The following is a 21,605-nucleotide window of genomic DNA, read 5'->3' as shown; positions in this document are numbered from 1 at the left end:
AGCCTTAGTGTAATGCAATTGTGCAATTTTATTTTTTTATTTATTTTCAGTGTTTATACTGCCCAAGAACAAAAGTTCTCTGGGTGGTTCACAAGGGGAAAAATAAATAAAAACCATACAATAAAATACAACATGAAAATAAAATCTAAAACAGAATAAAACCAATAGCAAAGAATACAACATATCTTTTAAAAACACACAACTAATATATACGATTGAAAAGCTTGGAAAAATATTTTTTTAAAAAAGTCCTCACATCGGGCCCTATAAAACCAGGTGCATAACTTTCCACTGAAGACGGTCTGACTTATTTCCGAAAGCAAACACAAATCCGGCCTGCAAATCTACTGTCCTGTTATCCCGCAGGGTGTTTGCACACCAGGGTCATTCGGAGCGGAAGGAGAAAACGGGCTTATCCTGTAACCACAAGCATCGCTTATGCCTATTTACTCGGAAGTAAGTCCCGTTGTGCTAAATCGGGCTTACAAGCGGCTCACTTTTGTATTACCGCAGGCACCCGTTTAAACACGCAGTTACTTCAGGTTCGGCGCCTTGTGGAGAAGGAAACCGAGCCCTACCGTATATGCTCGAAAACGTGCGCATCACTCCTCCAATAATTGAGGGAAAAAGTGCTGAGGGGAGGAAGAAATCATCAGCTCCGCCGACGGAATCGACTCCGCGCCTGCGCCGAGAGTATCAGGCGGTGGCGTGGCGTGGCGTGGCCTGACCAATCCCGCCTGCTCTCGCGGGTTTTGGCGCCGGCGAAGGTTGAGCGGGGCCTGTGCAATTGCCGGCCGGCGACTTGGTTGGTGTTGTGGGGAAGGGACGATGGCACAGCGTGGTACGCCACACCGGGGCTCGGCGGGGAGGCCGTCGGAGACGGCAGCGCTGAAGGAGGCAGAGGCTGCCTTGGAACAGCATCAGCAGCTGATTGCAGGTAGGAAGTAGAAGCGGGAGGAGGAGGAGGAGGAGCTCGTGTATGTGTGTGTGAGAACGAGTGTGTGTTGTGTGTAAGCAAACGTGGGGTGACGCTGGGACGAAGCAGGCTGCGACGGAGGTGCTACGGGTTGAAATGTCTGCGGTGGGCTCTGAACATGAGGCACTGTCAAGCGCCGGGGCAGGAGGAGAAAGGATGAGTCAGAGGAAAAAGTGTTGTGCAGAGAAACATGACTTAATGTCATTTACCAGAAGCGCCGGGATTCAGCTTTGCCTGGAAATCGAGACCTCTGACGAAGACACCTTCCCACAAAGCCCTTAATGGGCTGGTTGTCGTAGTTTCTCCGGGACTCTGTATATGCTCAAAGGGACTCTCGCGTTTGCTGTGTTTCAAGTTCAGTCCTGTTCTTGGGGCCTGTCCGAGGCCCTACTTGGAACACTTGCTGGATTTTGTGGGTGTGGACGGATGTACATACGATGAGGTGTGTTAGTTTTAAAAGCAGGTGACCCAGATTCATTAGTCATAAATCTATGTGGGTGTTATTGGGAAAATTTGCTATAAGTCAAACAATCTATCTTCTGAGAACAGACAGCCCTCAACAACAACAAAATGCTTAAGTAAAATAAATAATAATATGCATTCCTGCTTGAAGGAAGACTTCAGAACATTCACTACAAGCATAGGAAAATAGTCTGGAGTAAGCAGCGTAGAAAAGTGAGCCAATACCTCAGTTCCTGCTACTAGCTGTGTATTGCAAGTGTTAAGTTTGCAAGTCAACTGGGGACAGCTAATTTCACATGGAGCTGGTAAGTTCTACTTAGGACAATGGGACTTTATACACATATAACTCCAGCATTCAGGTTATCATACCATGCCAAACTTGTTCATTGTCTTTAATACCATCAATATCAACTGAACCGCTCAATTAGACAACTTCTTTCAAGTCTTCACAGGTCTTCTCGTTAATAAAGTTGGCCCAGATGTTGTGCTTGCCTTAGAAAGAGATGTCCACAATATCATTTTTAGTCTTCCTAACCTAGTATCCTCCAGATGTGTTGGACTACAACTCTCATGGCAATTGGCATGGCTATTGGGTAGGTGGAGAAAGCTGCTGAATTAGGGCAGAATGAGGTGGCTACCTCAGTTGGCTGATGCTGAGGGGTGGTAGCAAGGTGTTAAAAGTGTGCCTCACAGGTTGCTCTGGGTCCCCTAGGTGTGGTGGAGCATGTTGTGCTATCACCAGCACTGAAGTAAGATTCAACTTCCTTTTCTGGTCAGCTTTTGTATGTAGAACTGAGAGGGGAACTATCAGGTTCTTTGCCTCAAGTAGTAAAATGTCTTGGGCCAGCCCTGGTGCCTATGGGCAGAATCCAGTGGTGTCACTCCACAAACTCAGATAGCGCTAGCAGAGCCCTGCTGAATCTTTCAGCTGTGCAAGGGCTTGCGGATTGCGTTAGCAGAGTGTGCAGTAGTGGAGGACATGGCCCAGTCCTGAAAATGGTTGTGTAAACTCATGCGCAAGCAGCTGTGCAAGTGGAACTTTTGAATTTTCCCATTGTGTGGAGGTAAGAACCTAGTTTCTGCTAGCATAATATCATTTCTACTAGCTGAAAAACACAGTTGGTTTTTGTCCTATAAAAATAAAGTCATCAGTGATGGAAGATGTCTAGTCTCTGCAGGAAAGGTTCTTTGGGAAGAAATGTTGCATGAATATCACAACATTAAAAACAATTCCAATTACAATAAAAACAGTACAGTACAGTAGTATGTGATGTGGGAGGGGATTGGGGAGGAGAGATTGTTGAATTACAATAGTCATGTTTTATCAGCACACATATAGAGATTGCAAATACATTTTCCTGGTACAGGATACTGATGAAGTGTGTATGTTTTGGGGGGTGCTGTGGTCTACTCTGTAAAGGAGGCATTTTTTTCTCTCCGACAACTGTTTTCTCTCAGCATATTAGTGAAAGTTTTTTTTGCAACTTTCTCTTTGCCCCACTTGTCCCTACTGGTAGGCCCCTTAACTTTCTTCATATGCTTATATCTTGAAAACATCACACTGTAGATCGAACTCTGGTAATGGAATACCTGTTCTCACAAAGCATAGAAGGCAGATGCTGTGAAAGTACTGAGCCTGTAACCATTTTTTAAAGGACTGGGCTCTCTGTAACTGCTGCAGAGAATTTGTAAACAAAGATTGAACTGGCTACACAAAGCCCTCACTTTAAAGTAGAGTTTTCATATCTGAAGTTTTAATTTATATACTTTTAATTTATCCATCTTAAAGTTTTAGCTATTGGCTAACATCTACTTTGAAAAGATTTATAGGCCAGACACCGATAATGCTAATAAAGACTCAGATGTTTTGCCTGTTAAAATTGGGAGCCATAGTAGCTGAGTACAAGTAAGGACACTTTGACATCTATTGTCTACAACTGCTTTCTCCAACCTGGTGCCCTCAGATGTGTTGGATTGCAACTCCCGTCATCTCTGAGCCCACTGAAGGGCCCTAGGTTGGGGAAGGTTGGCCTACAAGGACAGAGTATTGAAATATGTAATGGTTCTAAACTGGCAATGTTACTTTGTGCTACATTGTATTAGAAAATCATTAGCACACCCCAAACTGGCATAGCTATTAAATACTGCTTCACTTGGAGTGTCTAATCCTGTGCTGTAAATTAACTATGTTATCAGAGTTGTGGGTGAGGAATTGAGGAAGTATAGTAAATGCTTTAACCCTTCACTTGTTCTGACTAATTCCCTTCAAGTGAAATCCTTGGATCAAAGACATTAAAAATGTTGCATATGTCACAACGACTAAATTAAGAACTGTGTTCCGGTTTATGGGCTTATCACAAAAGTGCATCAAAATAGTGTTCTCTATATCACTTTTTTATAGAATCTTCCCCCCCCCCCCCCATATAGGAATGGTAATTGAAGTGCCTTTGCCAAATTGTAGTTGTAACTTGAATTTTAATTACAGATAAAGACTTCTACTATAGTTGATCACTGACTGCAATTAAATGTACACTTTCAGTACATGTAATGTTTCTTGAGTGGTCCTAATGATTTTTAAAATATACTTGCAATGAAATTTGTTCCAAATTGCGTCTTGATGTACTCCTTGTGTAGGAACACTCTAATCATATTAAAAATTTTTAAAAAATAGTGCATTGCAAACCTGAAAGTTTGTTTAGCTGGCAGTACAATAGCTGTTGTTAGAAACTAGCATAATGGAAACCAAACTATTAAAAATACCACTAACAAGAAAATCATAATTCTGAAGACGTCTTTCCTTTTGAACTTCAAACTGATGGCAGTGTTAGTATTGATACCTTATCCTTCATACTTCAGTTAACACCATCAACTTAAGAACATAATAATTCACAACTCTTGTTTTCCTTGTTTATATTCTGCCCACTTCAAGAAAAAAAATACCTTCCTTCCTTTCTATAAAGACTTCCTTTCTATAAAGTCCTGACAGTGATGATAGTATACAATTTCTTTCTGTGCCTCATGTAATCAGCAGGGGGCTCTGAATTTTGAGAGAATGAAAGTTTAAATGTTAGGAGGTGTACAAATGCTGTGCCTTCTGTTGTCACAAGACAATAGAAAAGCATGCTAGACAAGAACTATACTGACTTTAAGGCAAACTACTAGGTTCAGTACTTTTATTATGATTTGACATATACTTTTTAAAGAACTTATATGGTTGTTTCATCATCTGTTTCTGCCAACTCATAACCATGTCCTATCACAAGAGGGAATATGCTGTACACATTGCTCAATCATGGCACCATCAGTTGCAATACACACTCTGGGATTATTATTGCTCTTGAGCAGATAAGTAGGTTTGGGTGATCCAGCCAGTTTGCTATGCAATAACTCTGTCATACAGTTGCCTATCTGAGTAAAATAGACAACTGCAATCAACTATCAACAGATTTCCTATATTTGTCAGCTGAGGCAATCTTAATAAGTGATAAACTTATTGCTTGATTACCACCACCCCTAAAGAGGTGAGAAGTCCCTTGAAGCTGGGGATGCAGATTTGACAAGCATGAGTCACTTTGTCAGAATGATGTGTGTGTTCCTCAAAATATTAAATTATGCATAGTATTTTACTGTAATTAGTCCTTACATTTAAACTCTCATACCGGGAGCTTTATATAATTGATCTAAACATAAAACACGTTGACATCAATGGGTTTAATCATGATGAACTTTGTTTGCTTATTAAGACCAAAGAAACAGATTTCACTTGAGCCTGGGTCTTGGCTCAAACTGTTGTGTAGATTTTCCTCATTACTACTAGTTCTATTGTGTGACTAAAAGCACCTAAAAAAACAACCACTGTGCAGATATTGAAAGATAAGCAAGTCCTTGGCTGTAGACTTACAGTATAATAGGTATGATACAAAAAGAAAGAGGAATGGGGAGGGAAGGAGCAAATTCAGTTACTAATTCTTGAAGTTACATAATCTCAGCAATATCATCTGATGTGGACAAGTGGGCCTCCCTGCCTTTTATTTTTATTTATTTATTTATTACATATTTATACTGCCCAACAGCCTAAGTTCTCTTTGCAGTTTACAACTAAAACCATAAAATTCAGATTAAAACTTTAAAATCACATAAAACCAGAATAAATTACAGTCCAGGGAAGGCTTGTTTAAAAATATATGTTTTTAGGAGGCGTTTAAAAGTTAATACATTTTCCACCTCCCGAACTGCACAAGGGAGGGTTTTCCAGAGGGTGGGTGCCGCTACAGAGAAAGCCTGCCATCGAGGTTCTTCATTGTGACATTATTTCCATGTTGGGATGATTAGCAGGGCCTCCTCTGAAGATCGTAAATGTCGCCTGGGTGTATATAAGGGAAGGCGGTCTGCTAGATATCCTGGTCCCAAGTTGTATAATAATAATAATAATAATAATAATAATAATAATAATAATATATTTCTTACCCGCCTCTCCATTTGGATCGAGGCGGGGAACAACAGTGAATATAAAACACATTAAAACTGATTAAAAACATAGCATGCATGATTAAAACATCCTTAAAACATTCTAAAATTTCACTAAATAGGCCTGCCAGAATAGATCAGTATTTATTTATTTATTTATTACATTTATATACCGCCCCACAGCCGAAGCTCTCTGGGCGGTTTACAACAATTAAAAATAGTAAACATTAAAAGTATACAAAAATTTAAAAAACACAAAAACAGTATAAAAACAACAGTATACATTTAAAAATCCATTTATTGCTTTTTTAAATGCTCAAAGACTGTGAAGTTGACGAATCTTCTCTGGCAGGCCTATCCAGTGATAATAGCATAACCTTATACATGGCTCGGTAGCTAACAGGCAGCCAGTGCAGTTCTTTTAACACTGGGTTTATGTGGGCAGAACTAGGTGTCCTGGTGAGCACCCTAGCTGCTACATTCTGCGCAAGCTGCAGCTTCCGAACCACATACATGGGTAGCCCCACATAGAGTGCATTACAGTAGTCTAATCGTGAGGTTACCAGTACATGAATGACTGTGGCTAGGCTATCCTTTAAGAATGCATAGATACATAGCGTACTACCCCTTCTTCCTTTGGCTGGTGTCAGAGGCCAGAATATAACTTCCCTTCAGCTATGCAGTCCCAGGGCAACTTGCAGTTGGAGCTGAGTCTTCTTTCTAGCACAGAAGGGGAAACCAGCTCCCTGCAGCTGCTTGTTCTCTGGCCTATGGACGGGGGCCAGTATGTTCTGGGAGGCAGGACATATTGCTCCCCCCAGTGGCATTAGGTCCCCCAGTTGTAGCAGAGGCCAGAGTGTGCCCCAAGTTTCAAGATTTTCTGAAAATTCATGTAATTACTTCAGATTGTGCTGCAGAAGAAGAATTGGAGTTTTCTGACTCTCAAATGCAAGAAATGGGTATAGCAAAGGCTGGGGTAGGCTATGTAATGTTCATGGACACCAATGTACCCCCAGATACCTTCCTTGGTGCCCACCAAGACACCCTACTCCTCCCAATTTTTATTAAAAAATATGATTATATTTTCTTATTGGCAGCTGGGATTGCTTCAGACTGAAATGGTAGCTTCTAACTGCTGCGACTTTGATTGCTGATGAATACCTCTAGGCAGGTGACTTTTGGCTAGCCATACCCACTCATGGGAGCCATTATATGGTTGTGCCCAAGACAGTTCAAACATTCAAAAGTGACCACCATGGATATCAAACGTTGTCTATTCCTGGGCTAGCGCAATTGGCTATCTATCTAAATAGACCCATAGCACTAGAGCTCTTTGGCTGAGAGTCCTCTGCAAAACTGTCTTTTAAAATAATCAACAACTCACTTAGAAGTTTTCAAATGATAACATTTTGTGTTTTCTCTCTCCATTTTAGTGGTGAAGGACATTTTAAACAATTCAGTATAGACAGAAAGTCACATTTAATTAAGTTTAATATTGAGGACTGACTCTTGTTTCTCTTGATCTCATATTTCTAATATACCTTCTTTTGAAAATGGTTTAAGGGGAAAAAAAGTATGGAAAATCCATATAGAGCCTCATCCCAACCCCTCAAGTAATCATATGGAAACTCTTGAATTAATCATAATTCTGTTCCATTTCAGGAAAAGCCCATAAAGAAGGTGGATCTGCACGAATGTCACTTCTCATATTAGTGTGCATCTTCTTAATAGCTGCCTCTGTTATGTTTCTGGTATATCAAAACTTCCCACAGCTTAGTGAGTAAGTATATGAAAGAGAATTTGTTATGTTTCCAGAGACTCTTGCCAGATACATTTAGAGAATCTTATGGATCCACAGAAGTCTTGGGGAGTGGGGCGGAGAAGAAGTTCACCCCATCTGACAAAGAAGCTGATTCCAAGCCCTCCCCCAAGATGTGAGACACTAAAGAGGTCTGTAATCCACAAAAGCTTTATTCAATAAATTGACACCTCTTCACACCTGAAGAGAGTGTGAATGCTAAGAGCTATCCTCTAAGCTTAATTAGCCCAACAAAGCAAGGCAGTTGCCTATCAACTAAATGGACAGTTTTCCACAGTATCCGACAAGCTTTAACCTAACCCCTCCCTCAGCGTGGGTCTTCAAGTTGTAACCTCTCGTGAGTGGCTAATCTAGCAGACCGCCTTCTACTTCTTCTCAACTCCACCTGCTTGACCGTGTTGCGGACTCTGGGCTCTGTCAATTCTGATGTTCCCTCCCCCTTTGACAAAGACTGAGTTCCCACAGGCAGGGAGGATGATCCCTGAGCATCCAGCCTGATAAGCTCCTGGGAAGATTCCTCCTAAACTCCTGGAGAGTCTTGGAGAATTTCCTCCCCCGCTCCCTGTCTTGGCTAGTCTTCTTCTTTAGCCTCCGAGTCTGATTTGGAATACAAACCAGGGAGACTGGGCCTGATCCTGACAGAGACAATGTAAAAGTGTCTTGTGTTGTTGTTGGGAATTCCTAATACCCCACAAGGTATTCTACCTGTGCCCTCCCATCAGCAAGTTAACTGTAGTTTAAAGAGTATTAGAATACGTTTTCCCTCCAGATAATACATTGTGCAACCCTATTATTGTTTCCAGTATAAATATCATACCAAAACATCAATTTCTGAGTAACCCTGGTCTTTGTTTCCATAGGTCAGAGTTTATAAATTTCCTAGGTGGGTAGTCATAGTCTAAGATTGGAGATTAAATAAATGTCTATATGAGTTGCTCACTCCTGTCAATTACACAATCCTGTGTGTTCAACAGTTATTTCCCTTTAAGCTTTTGTTATCAGGCAAAACTTCAGCAAATATTCATTTCACTGCGCACATCTGCACTACAGATAAACACTGCTGATACTGGTTTCAACGTGGGTTTTTAACTGTCAGAGCTCCTCTCTCCAAAACTACCCCCACAAAGAACCCTGATGTTGTAGGCTTGAGATTGCTGGGAATTTTTAAGAGATTACTTGTGTAAAATTGGTTTATATTTGTAATATAAACATGTCTGTGCAGTTTTTCTTTGTTTCTGCTAAGAGTCCCGTAAGTATTTTCCAAGATATATCTACAGATACTTGAAAATAATTACGTGCTTCCAAGAAAACAAACAGAGGGTTGGGCTGTTCCTTACTAGCTTTTCTCTAACCTTGAATAAAAAGCTTGTCTAATCTGAAAGTTAAGTTAGATAAAAAGTTCAAACATGGCAAACTATGAATGATGTTATTTTAAAGCACAAAAAGTGTTCCATCTGCTGCTGTGAACTATTAAAATACTTGAGTGTTTATTTTGCTGAATGTGATGCAGGAGCTTTGTTTTGAATTTTGGTTAATAATTGCTGGGGAGGCGAGGTAAAGATTTTGATTATTTAAATGATCTGGTAATTTCTGCACTACTGGATTTTTATTGGAGTGACTCAGAAACCTGAACAGGTTACAAACCAGCAGTGGTGGTAGTTTAGGGCCGGCTCCAATTAAAGTACTGGTACACAGTGGGGGAGCAGGATTGCAGAAGTCAATACCTCAAAATAGTGTGATTGATATTTCACTTGCAATAAGGTCATTTGTGGCTTGTGTGCATTTTCCCCAAACACCAATCTTTGCTATTTGGGGAGACTGATAGCTGTATCTATTGGTAACATTTGTTTTTTTCTTACAGAGAGGAGAGACAATGTATAAAGGTTCCTAGAGACATGGATGATGCCAAAGCCTTAGGAACAGTTCTCTCTAAATACAAGGATAACTTCTATGTTCAAGTATTAGTGGCCTATTTTGCTACCTATGTATTGTATCCTTTTAAGCTATGGTTCCATGGAATGTGATGTGAAATAGTTTCTAGGCATTTTTATTCCTACACGATGGTGGTGCTCCATATGCTTACTATGGTTTGGCTCCTAGGATAAGGAAAGTTACCCTCCCCCACCCATAAACAATGTGGTACGGACTCATCTAGTTCAGCATCCACAGTGGCCAATCGGATACCTTTGGCAAACCCAAAAGCAAGACATAAGGGAGGAGCTTTTTCAAGAGCTATGCAGAATCTGAGCCAGTACAAGGCATAAGGGTGTTGTACCCTGCCCCCCCCCGGCTGTTCTCTCCAGCAACTGGTATTCAGAGGCATGGCACTGCTAATCCTGGAGGCAGCATGACTAGTAGCCATTGATAACCTTATTATCTGTGAATTTGTCTCATCGCCCTTTGAAGCTGGGGGCCATCATCACGTCCTGTACAAGTGAATTCCATAGTTTATCTATGCACCGTGTGAAGAAATATTTTTTTATTTTATTCATTACATTTTTGTACCACCCACTAGTTGAAGCTCTCTGGACAGTATAAGACAGAAGCTTAAAACCACAACTTCCTTTTGTCTGTCCATAAAAGGAAGTGCATTGGATACAACCCAGAAGTGTTCTTAATTAATATGATTTTTTAAAAATTGCATACCTCCCTGGCTTGTATGGGAAGGCTTTCCCCCGCACGTTCAGTTTGCTTCCATCTTGAAACTGGATTGAATACTGAACTCTTGAGAATTTAAGATTTTTCTCTCATAAAAATGGACCAGAAAGGCAGAAAAAATAGAAGTGCATTGGATTAATGGGGAATTAAATTCAGGAGATTAAGGTTGTGATCCTAAATATACTTACTAAGAAGAATGCCTCACTGAAGTAAGCGATCAGGGGTGAGGAACATGAGATCCTCCAGATCAGAAGTCCCCATGTAGCACCTGTGTGCGCCTGCAGTGGTGCCCACATAGCTCTTCACTCCCTGCACCATTCAAAAACTACTTCAAAAGTCACCAGGTTCTCCTTCTTGTTCCTGAACCTGCTGCAGCAGGCAGGAAGAAAAAGCAAGGCAAAGGGAGAGGCGAGAGAAAGAGTGAGGCTATAGGCTAGGAGAGGGGAGAAACAGTGTAGTAAAGAGGTGGAGGGAGGGGGGAAAGCATGGCTGGGAGTGGAGAGAAATAACAAGAGAAGGGTGAGTGGGATAGAAAGAGCAAGGCCACAGGTTAGGAATGGAGAGAAAGAAGAAGGCTAGGTATGGGAAAGGGAGAGAAAGTGGAGAAAGGGGTCAGGAGAGAGCAAGGCTAGAGGCTTGGAGTGGGGGGAGAGCGAGAGAGAGCAAGCAAAGAGGAAAGGTCTGCGTGGACAGAAGAAGATTGGGCAGACCAGGAAGCCACTCTTTCCATTTCCCCCTCATAAATAAAGAAGGAATGAAGCTGACATAGTGACGATGCCAATGAAGTCTGAGCAGGGTTTCAAGTCAACCCAGAACGCACAGCACTATCCTTTCTTGCTTTATTCATTTAAAATGGATAAACTCTGTCTCTCTTAACAGAACATTAACCAACTGTATAAGCATGTGGATGGAATGCCATAGGAGTCAATAATTGAACTAACATTTGGGAAAAAAATAGTGTTCTAAGAAGTTGAAAGCTAACATGAACTGGTTTAATCCTGTGTTTTTAATCTGAAAATTCTGCACATAAGAAATCAGTAGGGACAAGGGCATTCAAGCTTTTAGTTATTCAAATAAAGGAATATTTTGATGCTGTGAAGTCACTTCTGAAAGCAATTCTTAACACATAGTCTGCTTGCTAAAACAACCAGCTTTATTTTTATTGGTGTGTATTTCCTGTAGGGATAAAATATGCTAATTTGCTATTGCTATACTGTTAAAACACTTGGAGAAATGAGCCTTTGACTCAATTACCTATTTAAAAGTTGTTGGAGTCATGCTATAATTACTTCCATATGAGGAACTTTTAGCAACTAAAACCAAGGATATTGCCATTGAAACATATGAAGAGGCCCTGTGTAGAGAATCTTAGGGTGCCACATTCTTAAGCAGTATATGCACACCTCAGATAGTAGAAGAACAATGTTTAACAATGCAGTCTTCTACATGTCTACTCAGAAATAAGCCCCATTAAGTTCAGTGGAGCTTACTCTGAGGTAAGTGGGCATTACAGTGTAAATTGCTTTGTACATATAATACTTTTTATATAACAACAACAATAATAATAATATTTCTTACCCGCCTCTCTGCTTAGATCGAGGCGGGGAACAACAACAAGCATAAAATACTGATTAAAAACATAGTATACAATGTTAAAAAGCATCCTAAAAGCATCCTAAAATTCCACTGGATAGGCCTGCCAGAAGAGATCAGTCTTGATAGCTTTCTTGAATGCTAAAGGACTGTCAAGCTGACAAGTCTATTTGATTGTTCTTAGAAATTGTGTTAATTTAACATTTTTAAAGTTGCAATTCTATGGACATATACTTGTGAGAAAGCTTTATTAAACACAGTGGGGTTTACTGCTGGATAAACGTGTAGGTTTGTTCTGCATGTATATAATTTCTAAATCATTTTGTCCTTAACTAAAACCACCATCCAGCCTGCAAACATTTGCTATCCCTGGATCAATATTCCTGAGTATACTTTCAGGATTTCTCTACCCCTTCCCACTAGCTCTGTTTCTTGTTTGTTTGGTAAGTATGAATTACAATTAATTACTATTTGATATGTTCTGTAAAAGCGGAAGATGTTGAGTGCTACGAAATGATTCAAATGTAAATATTGAACTACTGCACAGGGAAAAAATAATAATTTTATAACACTTTTCCAGGAAGTTCAAAATGCAATTTGAAACCAACACAATAATAACATAATTTAATCAACAGAATTGACAATATTAAAAGCAATCAAAAAGTCTGATGGAAGACGTGTGCCTTGCACTTCTTAAACACTGTTGAAGTGTCATTTTTCTGATCTGTTGAAGGATGATGTTCCATAAATATGGGCCAATTATTGGATGGCCTGATTTCTAGTTGCTATTGTTCAAAGCTACTGCAGAAATGCACAGACAGTAAGGCCTCCTAAGTAGACCTTAACTGGCAGATGGATTCATAAAGAAGAGATGGTCTAAAGATAAAGGTTATAACTACCACTTTGAATTTGACCCTGAAGCAAATTGGCAAGTAATGCAGCTGGTGCAAAGCAGGTTGAATACATGCCCATCTTCTAATTTCATTTCCAGTTTAGCAAATAACTCAGGAACGCCCATTTCCTGGGTTGTTTGGTGTGACATATGAACCTGGTACTTGGGATTGTTGAGGGACAAACAATCCAGTATTTTAACCCAACAACAAACTATGGGTTAATACTCTGTGTTGTTTCTCCCTCAACTCAGAGTTCTGGTTTTGGGCATCACAGTAAACACATCCAAGAATGGGACATTACTTGAATCAGGAAACAAAGCAGAAATGTCAAGCAGTCGCTAGGTAGTATGCTTGCTCACTGCATGCAGTCTTCACAACCCATGAATTAAACAACCCATGGATTGTCATCATGTGTGAACCAAATCATTGTAGCAATCTTCTACTACTGAGACAGATATTGGCTTTGGGGTTGGTTTGTTTTTACTTAAATGGAAATGGTGATGAGTCAAGAGGCCAACTTTCTGAAATGAAGTACTTTCTGAATGAGTGTTGAATTATATAATCTAATATCTGCTGATCATTCTGCTAACATTGTACCAATAAATAATTTTATTAGTAGCATTTAAGTTACTAGATGGTTCGTGTCAGAATCTCGCAACTTCTGATCCATGAGGTTTTATTACAAAAATCCTAGCATATGGATTAAATTCAGCATCATGTAAGCAGACTTGTACTTGTGAATCAGGATTTCCCCTTTCTGCACCCCCCCCCACCACTTTTTGCCCCTCAAACCTTATCCAGAGGGTCTTCCAACCTTCAAGAGCAGATTTTGAGTGGCTGCAATGGCGGAGGGGAAATCCGTTCCATTGGCAAACAACCAGTATTGCATACAATGTTTTTTAAAGGGTTTATCCCGTAAAGGCCAAGCTAGTTTCACAGAAATACCCCTTCCTTGCTATAAAAGTAAGCAACACACTACAATTGGAAATACAGTAATTTGAAGATTAGGAATTGGAACTAATGTTAGTCCTACTTAGAGTAGGCTCATTGAAATGAATGAGAATTAAATTAGGCATTGGCTACAACCCATGTTATCTCTCTAATGTTGTTCAGCTTCAATAGTCATGACATCCATTCACTTAAATAGCAATCCTATGTAGGCCTACTCAAAAGTAAGTCCTATTCAGTTCAATTTAACTTACTCCAATGTATGGATAGGATTGCAGCCTTGGAAAAAACTTCCAAAAAATGGGGAAGGGCTGCTAGGTTGGCAGTTTTTCCAAATGAACCATCTATGTGAAAGTATTATATATTTATTTATTGCATTTCTTTACTGCCCAATAGCCAAAGCTCTTGTATTAGGGAAATAATTATCCCAATACAGTTCTAGTCATGGACAACCCATCACTCGTAACAACCAATGGCTCTAGATGCAGATGCATTCACACATCTTTAGGAAAATGTGTATCCACTACTACACAAAAGCTGAAGTATAAGTTCAACCAAATCACATTGTAGAGTCCCTGTACTTTACCATTCTAGATTGCTTGCAAGGAATCACATCTTTGAATGCTCTTTCATGCTCTGTTTTTAACATCCTTCATGTAGAAAATTATCACATTGAGAAGAGAGATATTCTAGGCTAATTTTCTCCCAGATGTGCTAGCTCTCTACACTCCCAGTTTTAAAAACAAAACAAAATAAAACATGGTACAGCACCCTGAAGGTAATCCTCAGATGGAATAGTGATGCATGCTTCAGTCAGCTCTTAGCTATAGAAATAATTTGAAATACCATTATTGCATGTCAATTATATTGAGGATATCTATATAAGATATAAATTTCCAATTCATTTGCAGTGCTCTGGACTCGGGGCTTCTTTCTGTTATATGCTGTCCTATTTAGTTGGAAGGCCAGTTGTGTATAGATATTTAACAGAGAAAGCAGTGAAATGGTCAAAGCAGGTAAGGTCACTTTGGTGGAACATCTGTCCTACATTTTTTTAAAAGTATAAGAGGAAAGGAATGCACATGTCACCCATTTTTTTCTGCTTCTGAGGGCAGGGATTGATTTTATTCCTCGAAATAGTAGTTGTGTTAAAGACACTGTAGCTTGGATTCAGAGGTGTCATGGATGAGCAGAAAGGCACTTCTGCTTGCACAAGGCAGCCCTGCCAAATTCTCAACATTTCCTTGTCCCACTACAACCACCCATTCCCCATCATATGCTGTTCCATGGGGGCCCTTGACTATACAGGTTTCTGGGTCATTTGAATGTTGCTCTTTAAAAAGTTAAATGTACATCTACGTACATAGGGAGCCCCCTGAGCATGTACAAAACATTTGAGATGGCCCTATTTCACTTTCAAACTGATGGGTATTTAACTTCCTGTGTGCACTATTTGAGGGAACAAATCGGATCTACAAAATGTTACAGTATGGAGTGCTCCTGTTCATTGTTGTAGTCAGTCAGCCATGGCTCTCCTCCGCAAGATGTCATTATGTTCCTACTCCCATATGGTTGTCTCCCCCTATCCTGCTCCCCTTGCAGTCATTGGGCATGTTCAGTCCTCACTGGACTGACTTTGGGTTCCCTCCCATATGTTCTTTTCCTAAATGTTATTTGACTTCTGCAAACCTTGGCATTTCCCCATAGTGCTGATACCTCCCTCATGTGCGTGGATAGTGCTTGTTTAGCTACCTAAGGAATGGTACTCACCTCCAAAAGGAATTATTATGCAATTAAGATTATTAAACTGCTATGTTTCTAGGATAGGATCCTTTTAATTTGGATTTTTATATCCCACAGGTTGAACGACACAGAGAACACCTCATTAACTACATAATATTTTTGAGAATAACTCCTTTCCTTCCTAATTGGTTTATCAATATAACCTCTCCTGTAATAAATGTCCCATTGAAAGTATTTTTCATTGGTACTTTTCTAGGTAAGAATTCCGATTAATATTCAAGCTTCTATTTTTCTTCCTGCTTGATTCGTTAGTACATAGCCCCATCTATTGGGCAACTTTAGAAATTTTGAATAACTTGCATATTCTGTTCTTGTATGTTTTTATGTTAGTTGTTTGTCAAGAAATGCATTTTATAGCTGAATAAAAATTAGCTGAAATGCTGAAAACCAGTCACAGGCTAGCTCCCATGGCAGTGATGGTGGTGAAGAAATCCTATTTCACCACCACTATTGTGTCTGCCCAGTGTTATCTAGCAGATCTGTTCAAAGAGATAAAAGGTCTGTTTTAATCTGGCCAGCAGGGGAATGTGACTACTTCAGAAGACACTTTTCACATAAAGCTACTCTCATTCACTCTTACCATGGTTATTTTAGAATTGGTTCCAGTTGTCACAGGGGCCCCAACTGGTCACTTTGTGTTGAAGACATTTAAGTTTGTGCAACCTGAGTATGTGGCAAAATTACCCAGAGAACTGAGGCACTTGCCCTTTCTGGCTTATTAAAGGCAGGTCTAGTAATACATGCTTTACTGCAGGAAGGGGCAGTTCTAATGATCCTAAAGAAGGTGGTAGCAAAACCAGTCTTGAAAAGTTATTGCTTGAGCTGATGGGTTAACATTACTGTTGCCTATTATCAAATTTGCCTTATTTGGGCAAGGTGAACAAATGTGTAGTTGTGAAACATCTTTATGTTTTTGTTGAATTATTTGGATCCTTTATAATCTGGTTTCCATCTGAGCTTGGAACTGAAACTGCCTTAATTGTCCTGGTGCATGTCCTTCACAAAGGGATAGATAGGGAAAGCAACCCTCTTCATTCTCCTGAACTTCTCATGGCTTTCAACACCTTCAGTCATGGTATCTTTCTGGATTGTGTCTTTAGGTCAGGACTGGGGTGGGAGGTACTGTTATGAAGTGGCTGTGGTCCTATCTGGGCTCTAGATTACAAACGTTGGACCTTGGAGACTATTCCTTCATGCCATGGCTGTTGGCCTGCATGAAGACACAAGGTACCATCTTGCCTCCCATGTTTTTTTAACATTTACATGAAACCTCTGGAAGAGGTTATCTGAAGATCTGAGCTGTGATGTCATCTGCTTACTTAAGATATTCCACTCTGTCATTTGCAGCTTCTGATCCAAGCAAGTCAGTGTGTATCAAGTAAGACAGTAGTTTTAGATTGGATGAGGATAAGCAAGCTGAAATTTAATTCAGGCAAAATTAGAATACAGTTGTTGGTGGTTCTGATGATCCTGGATTAAGTGTTTAGCCTGTTCTAGATTGAGTTCCTCCTGAAACAATTTCAAACCTGTATCTGGTAATGGCAGTGGCCAAGAATGCTTTTTACCAGCTTTGTCAAATATGTTAGCTCTATTCTTTCCTGGTGAAATTTGACTTGTCCTTAGTCATTCATAACCTCGTCACTTCCAGATTAGTTTAGTGTCAAGTGCTTTATATGGGGCTGCCCATGAAGACTATCCAGAAGCTTCAACTGATTGAGGATGTGGCTGTGAAGGAGCTGTCCATTCGGAACATATTACAACAATTCTCTAATGGCTTCACTGCTTACCAGTTTGCTCCTGGGCACAATTTCAAATGCTTGCCCTGTTAAAGCCATGAATTGTTTGGGATGAGGATATCTCAAGAACCACATTTCCTCCTACTCTATTATGAATCTACCCAAGACCTTGGTTCCACTACAGAGGCCTTCCTTCAGGTCCTGCTGCTGGCTGTGATGCGTTGGGTGGGTACCTGGGAAAGGCCCTTTTTGATAGTGGTGTCCAAGTTATGGAACAAATTCCCAAGAGATATTCCCCTGGCTACATCACTGCCTGCTTTTAGGTAAAGAAAAAAAATATATTCTGACAAGCTTTTCAGGCTTCCTGCTGTTTTTACCTGCCTGTTTTAAAAGCATTTTTTTTAGGATTTATACTGCATTTATATTTTCATTTTATAAGCCATCTTGTTTCAAAGCATGCTTGTTATAAGATGGGATATAAATAATAGCGTGGCAGCTTAAAAAGATGTATAAAATGTTTTAAAAACAAAGCACAGGAAGGACAGAAGAGGACATGCAGGTGTATAGATTTTTCCTTCCAAACTTTTGGATCATGGAGGGTAAAGGTCTATGAGTTTTGGTGATACTAAGAATATCATTTTGTGTTGAAAGATTTCCATTGTTTCTCATACATTTTCTTAACTGTCTTTCAGGTGTCGCACCACCATCGTTTGTAGCAATTAAAGCAGGTACAACACTTTATCAGCTTACAACAGCTGGTGAAGCAGTTTCCTGGAACTCTGTTTTTATTCTTATGATTCTAGCTATTCTCTCCATTCTGCCTGCTGTTTTCCAGAAGAAACTTAAACAAAAGTTTGAATAAGGGTCAGCCTGGATCTTCACTTCCCATATTTCATCTCAGGATTAGCACTATTTCTATGATCACTTTTCTATTGAATCTATTCAATCTATTCAATTCAGAAGGAGAGAATTGTAAGAGATAAAAATGATACTGGACTTCTTGCTCAGTTTTATTTATAGGGCACAAAGGTAAAATAACTACAGCGGGAATAAAGTTAAGGTGAATCATAGCTTCTTTTTTGAATGAAAAGCATTGTTAATTTTAACTAATCTGTAATATTTAATTTGAACTGTTATATGTATGCCTTATCAGATTTTGTTTGTGATGGCTTAATGTGAATAATTCATTCCTTTTTCACTCTCATCTTTTCACTATTGTTTATAATCCCTAAATAATAATGAACTGAACAGCAGATTTTACATCCCAGTGGAGTAATGGACTGCATCGTATCTTTGTTAATGAGCTCCTTGTTAGCGAGCAGGGACAGGTGCTTTGACCATTGTTTCAGAAGTCCCTGGGTTTCATTTTGTGTTATGCCAACTGGAAAAGCTGAAACGTATTGTGTGACTTTCTATTTATGGATGTCATATTAATGTCTTTACTTGGGAGGGGGCTGATCAGGCTTTATCATGGCATGTAAAAATGCTAGAGTTTTGACTTTGCTTTTTTTTTTTTTGGCCAGTATTTCACATACATTATTATTATTATTATTATTTATTTATATAGCACCATCAATGTACATGGTGCTGTACAGATAACACAGTAAAAAGCATCAGAATGTATTTATAAATGTACATTGAAGTGCAGAAAGATGGGAGTTGCTTTTTTTAAAAAGTTGGCAACCGCAACTGGTAATTCTTTAAAAAATCATTTAAGGTTAATTACATATGTAGTGTTTGGGTTTTTATTTATACAATACGGCCGTGTAAAATGTGAATTCATTGCCTCTGATCCAAAGATTTAGGGGTGCTCCAATTGCCCACAAGTTGCCCATTCAAGCACAAACTCATTCATTTTCATACCTTTGCAGTTGAAACGAATGAGAAGTGCCTAAGCATAAGGAAGCTCTGTGTCTGCACAGCAGAGGAAGCATGCATGCATACATCCACTGGGTCAGGGTTATCATGTACAAACTGTACATCTTGTAAATAGTTCTTAGTACTAGGGAGATGTGTCCTTCTTCTGATGGATGGTTAACTGGTAATTGACTCCAAAGCTAAAATTCATTTTCAGAAGTCCTCTGTTAGGGTTTTACACCCCAAGGGTAATGATACCTTTCTTGAATAACTGTTATTGTTGCCTAGGAGTATTTTCCCCCTATTTGTGCGTTTCATTATACTGTTCCAGTTCAGAACGCCTCTCAAGCATGTGCCTGTCTCTAGTCCTGATTATTCTGTATGGTTATTATTTTTTTGTGTTAGATATATGCAGTAAACTCAACAGCCAGTCCAGCAATTTTATAGTTATAAGCAAGGCCAGATTACTTGTCAGCCTCTTGTGTCCCTCTTTCAATCATGGCCAGCATGCAAAGCCTAATGTGCAGGTAGTTGTGCACAATCTACCAGCTGGTCTGAAGAACTACCATATAGTACCTGTTCCATCCCCATACATGTTTATGCACTCCTTTTCTTCCCTAAATGGCATTCCCTTGCTACATGGTCTACAACCCATCTAAGGTGCACAGTGTCCTTGCATTTGGAATCAAAAGTCCTCTGCTGTTTCTCTTCAGCAGATGAGCTTTAATTCTAAGCTGTAGAACATTACAGGTTTCTGCTGTGCTGTTTTGAGGAATGGGGAGTAGTGCACATGGGTGAAAGCCAGTGGATAATGGGTTCAGTAGTAAAAGATTCTGAGGTCTATAGTATGGTTGGCAAGCAATCAGATCTACAAGAGATAATATTAGCATGTTTAGAATACAGCAATGATGGTTCACTTAAAAAAAAATACTAGGCACAATCCAGAAGAAGTTACTTGTAACCAAATCCAATTGAAAGCAGTGGAATGGAGCTTTAGTCATGCCTAACTTGGATTGTGTCCATAGTCTGCTTTAAACACAGCGGTAAAAGGGAAGAGTGCCCTTACGGGATCGATGTTGTTGGGGATTCTGTGGCTGAAGTTGCACTGCACTTAATGCTTAACTAAACTGGGTTACAACTTAACAATAAAAAGTCCTAATATGTTTTTGCAACCTTATTATGATGTAACTCTGTCCTACTTCACTTCTTTTGAATGGAATTCTTGAAATATAGGAGTATGGGGAAATATTGAAGGATACTGGTACCTGCAACTTTATTCTTTTGTAACATAATGTGGATTGTCATTTTATTGCAGTATTATTTGTAAATGCACAGGAAAAACATTAATAAGCTTCGTCATCTGTATTCCACATACGCGGTTTTCATTGCCTCCTTACTATTTTTTATGTTGTGAGTTAAATTATAATAAAACCACATAGGGACATAACCAAATGTTTAACTAGGTAGAATTTTATACCTTTTAGATCTATTCACAGAGGTTGGGTTCAGAAATGTTTCAAAATACATCTGTAACAACTACTGCCAGTGGTATGATGCTGAACCCTTTGAGTTTTGTCATATCTTTCCTGATTTGTGTCAACATAGAATTAATCTTCCATTCTGTCTTCGCTGTTCTGGATAAAGTATATCTTGATTTGATCTGATCAAGTTTTTAAATATCTCTTTGCACTGCATAACAGCCTTAGAGTTTACAGAGCTGTATGGTTTTAATCCTATTTAATAAACTGAAAATGGAATCATTTTGGTTATGCAGTTGGCTCAGCAAACACAATAGCTTTTCTTAGGGAAGCAGTCATTTTAAAAATAGCTATCCTAAGATTTTCAGCTGTTGTAAAATTTTGAGCTGTTAACATTGTCTGGAGTTGTATGACTCTGAAAACATGACTACATGTCTCTTGCATTTGACAATAAAACAATTTCATAAATGTTAAGTGGCTGTATTATATTGGCACTTTAAATATGAGGGTGGGGTTTTGGAGGGGTGGGGGAAGAAACAGACCTCAAATAGTTTTGTTTTACTTGAAGTGTGACTTGAAAATGTAGCAAGTGTGTGTGAAGTACAGACACAAACATTTTTAAATGGGAAAAAGGAAGTCTTTCTGACATATTAGTAAAGTACACTATACGTTCTTTCTTGGCTAGGCATTTGGTGGCTCAAAAATTTACTATTTTTGGTTAATATTACCTGTGCGGAGCATTTGGAATAGGATGAATAAGGCCAGCGCAATAAATTAAACTCGTTACTACTTAATGGCAGCTGCCTCATTGTTTTCTATCAGTCTGACATCCCACACTTCATAGAATCATAGAATAGCAGAGTTGGAAGGGGCCTACAAGCCCATCGAGTCCAACCCCCTGCTCAGTGCAGGAAT

General features: G+C 39.4%; 1 protein-coding gene across 1 annotated transcript; it reads left to right on the top strand.

Moving 5' to 3' along the window:
- Nucleotides 1–807: 807 nt before the first annotated feature.
- TMEM41B (transmembrane protein 41B) lies at nucleotides 808–21,164 on the top strand. Its single transcript, XM_063117262.1, has 7 exons — nucleotides 808–937; nucleotides 7,568–7,685; nucleotides 9,586–9,714; nucleotides 12,325–12,418; nucleotides 14,728–14,832; nucleotides 15,677–15,815; nucleotides 18,048–21,164. Exons 1-7 carry the CDS (start codon nucleotides 829–831, stop codon nucleotides 18,215–18,217), a joined length of 864 nt encoding a protein of 287 aa, XP_062973332.1. The 5' UTR covers nucleotides 808–828; the 3' UTR covers nucleotides 18,218–21,164.
- Nucleotides 21,165–21,605: the final 441 nt, after the last annotated feature.

Source organism: Elgaria multicarinata, chromosome 2, assembly GCF_023053635.1.
Source record: "Elgaria multicarinata webbii isolate HBS135686 ecotype San Diego chromosome 2, rElgMul1.1.pri, whole genome shotgun sequence".
NCBI classification, from domain to species: Eukaryota; Metazoa; Chordata; class Lepidosauria; order Squamata; family Anguidae; genus Elgaria; species Elgaria multicarinata.
The sequence above is the reverse complement of the archived record's forward strand: the minus strand, read 5'-3'. Positions and strand labels throughout refer to the sequence as shown.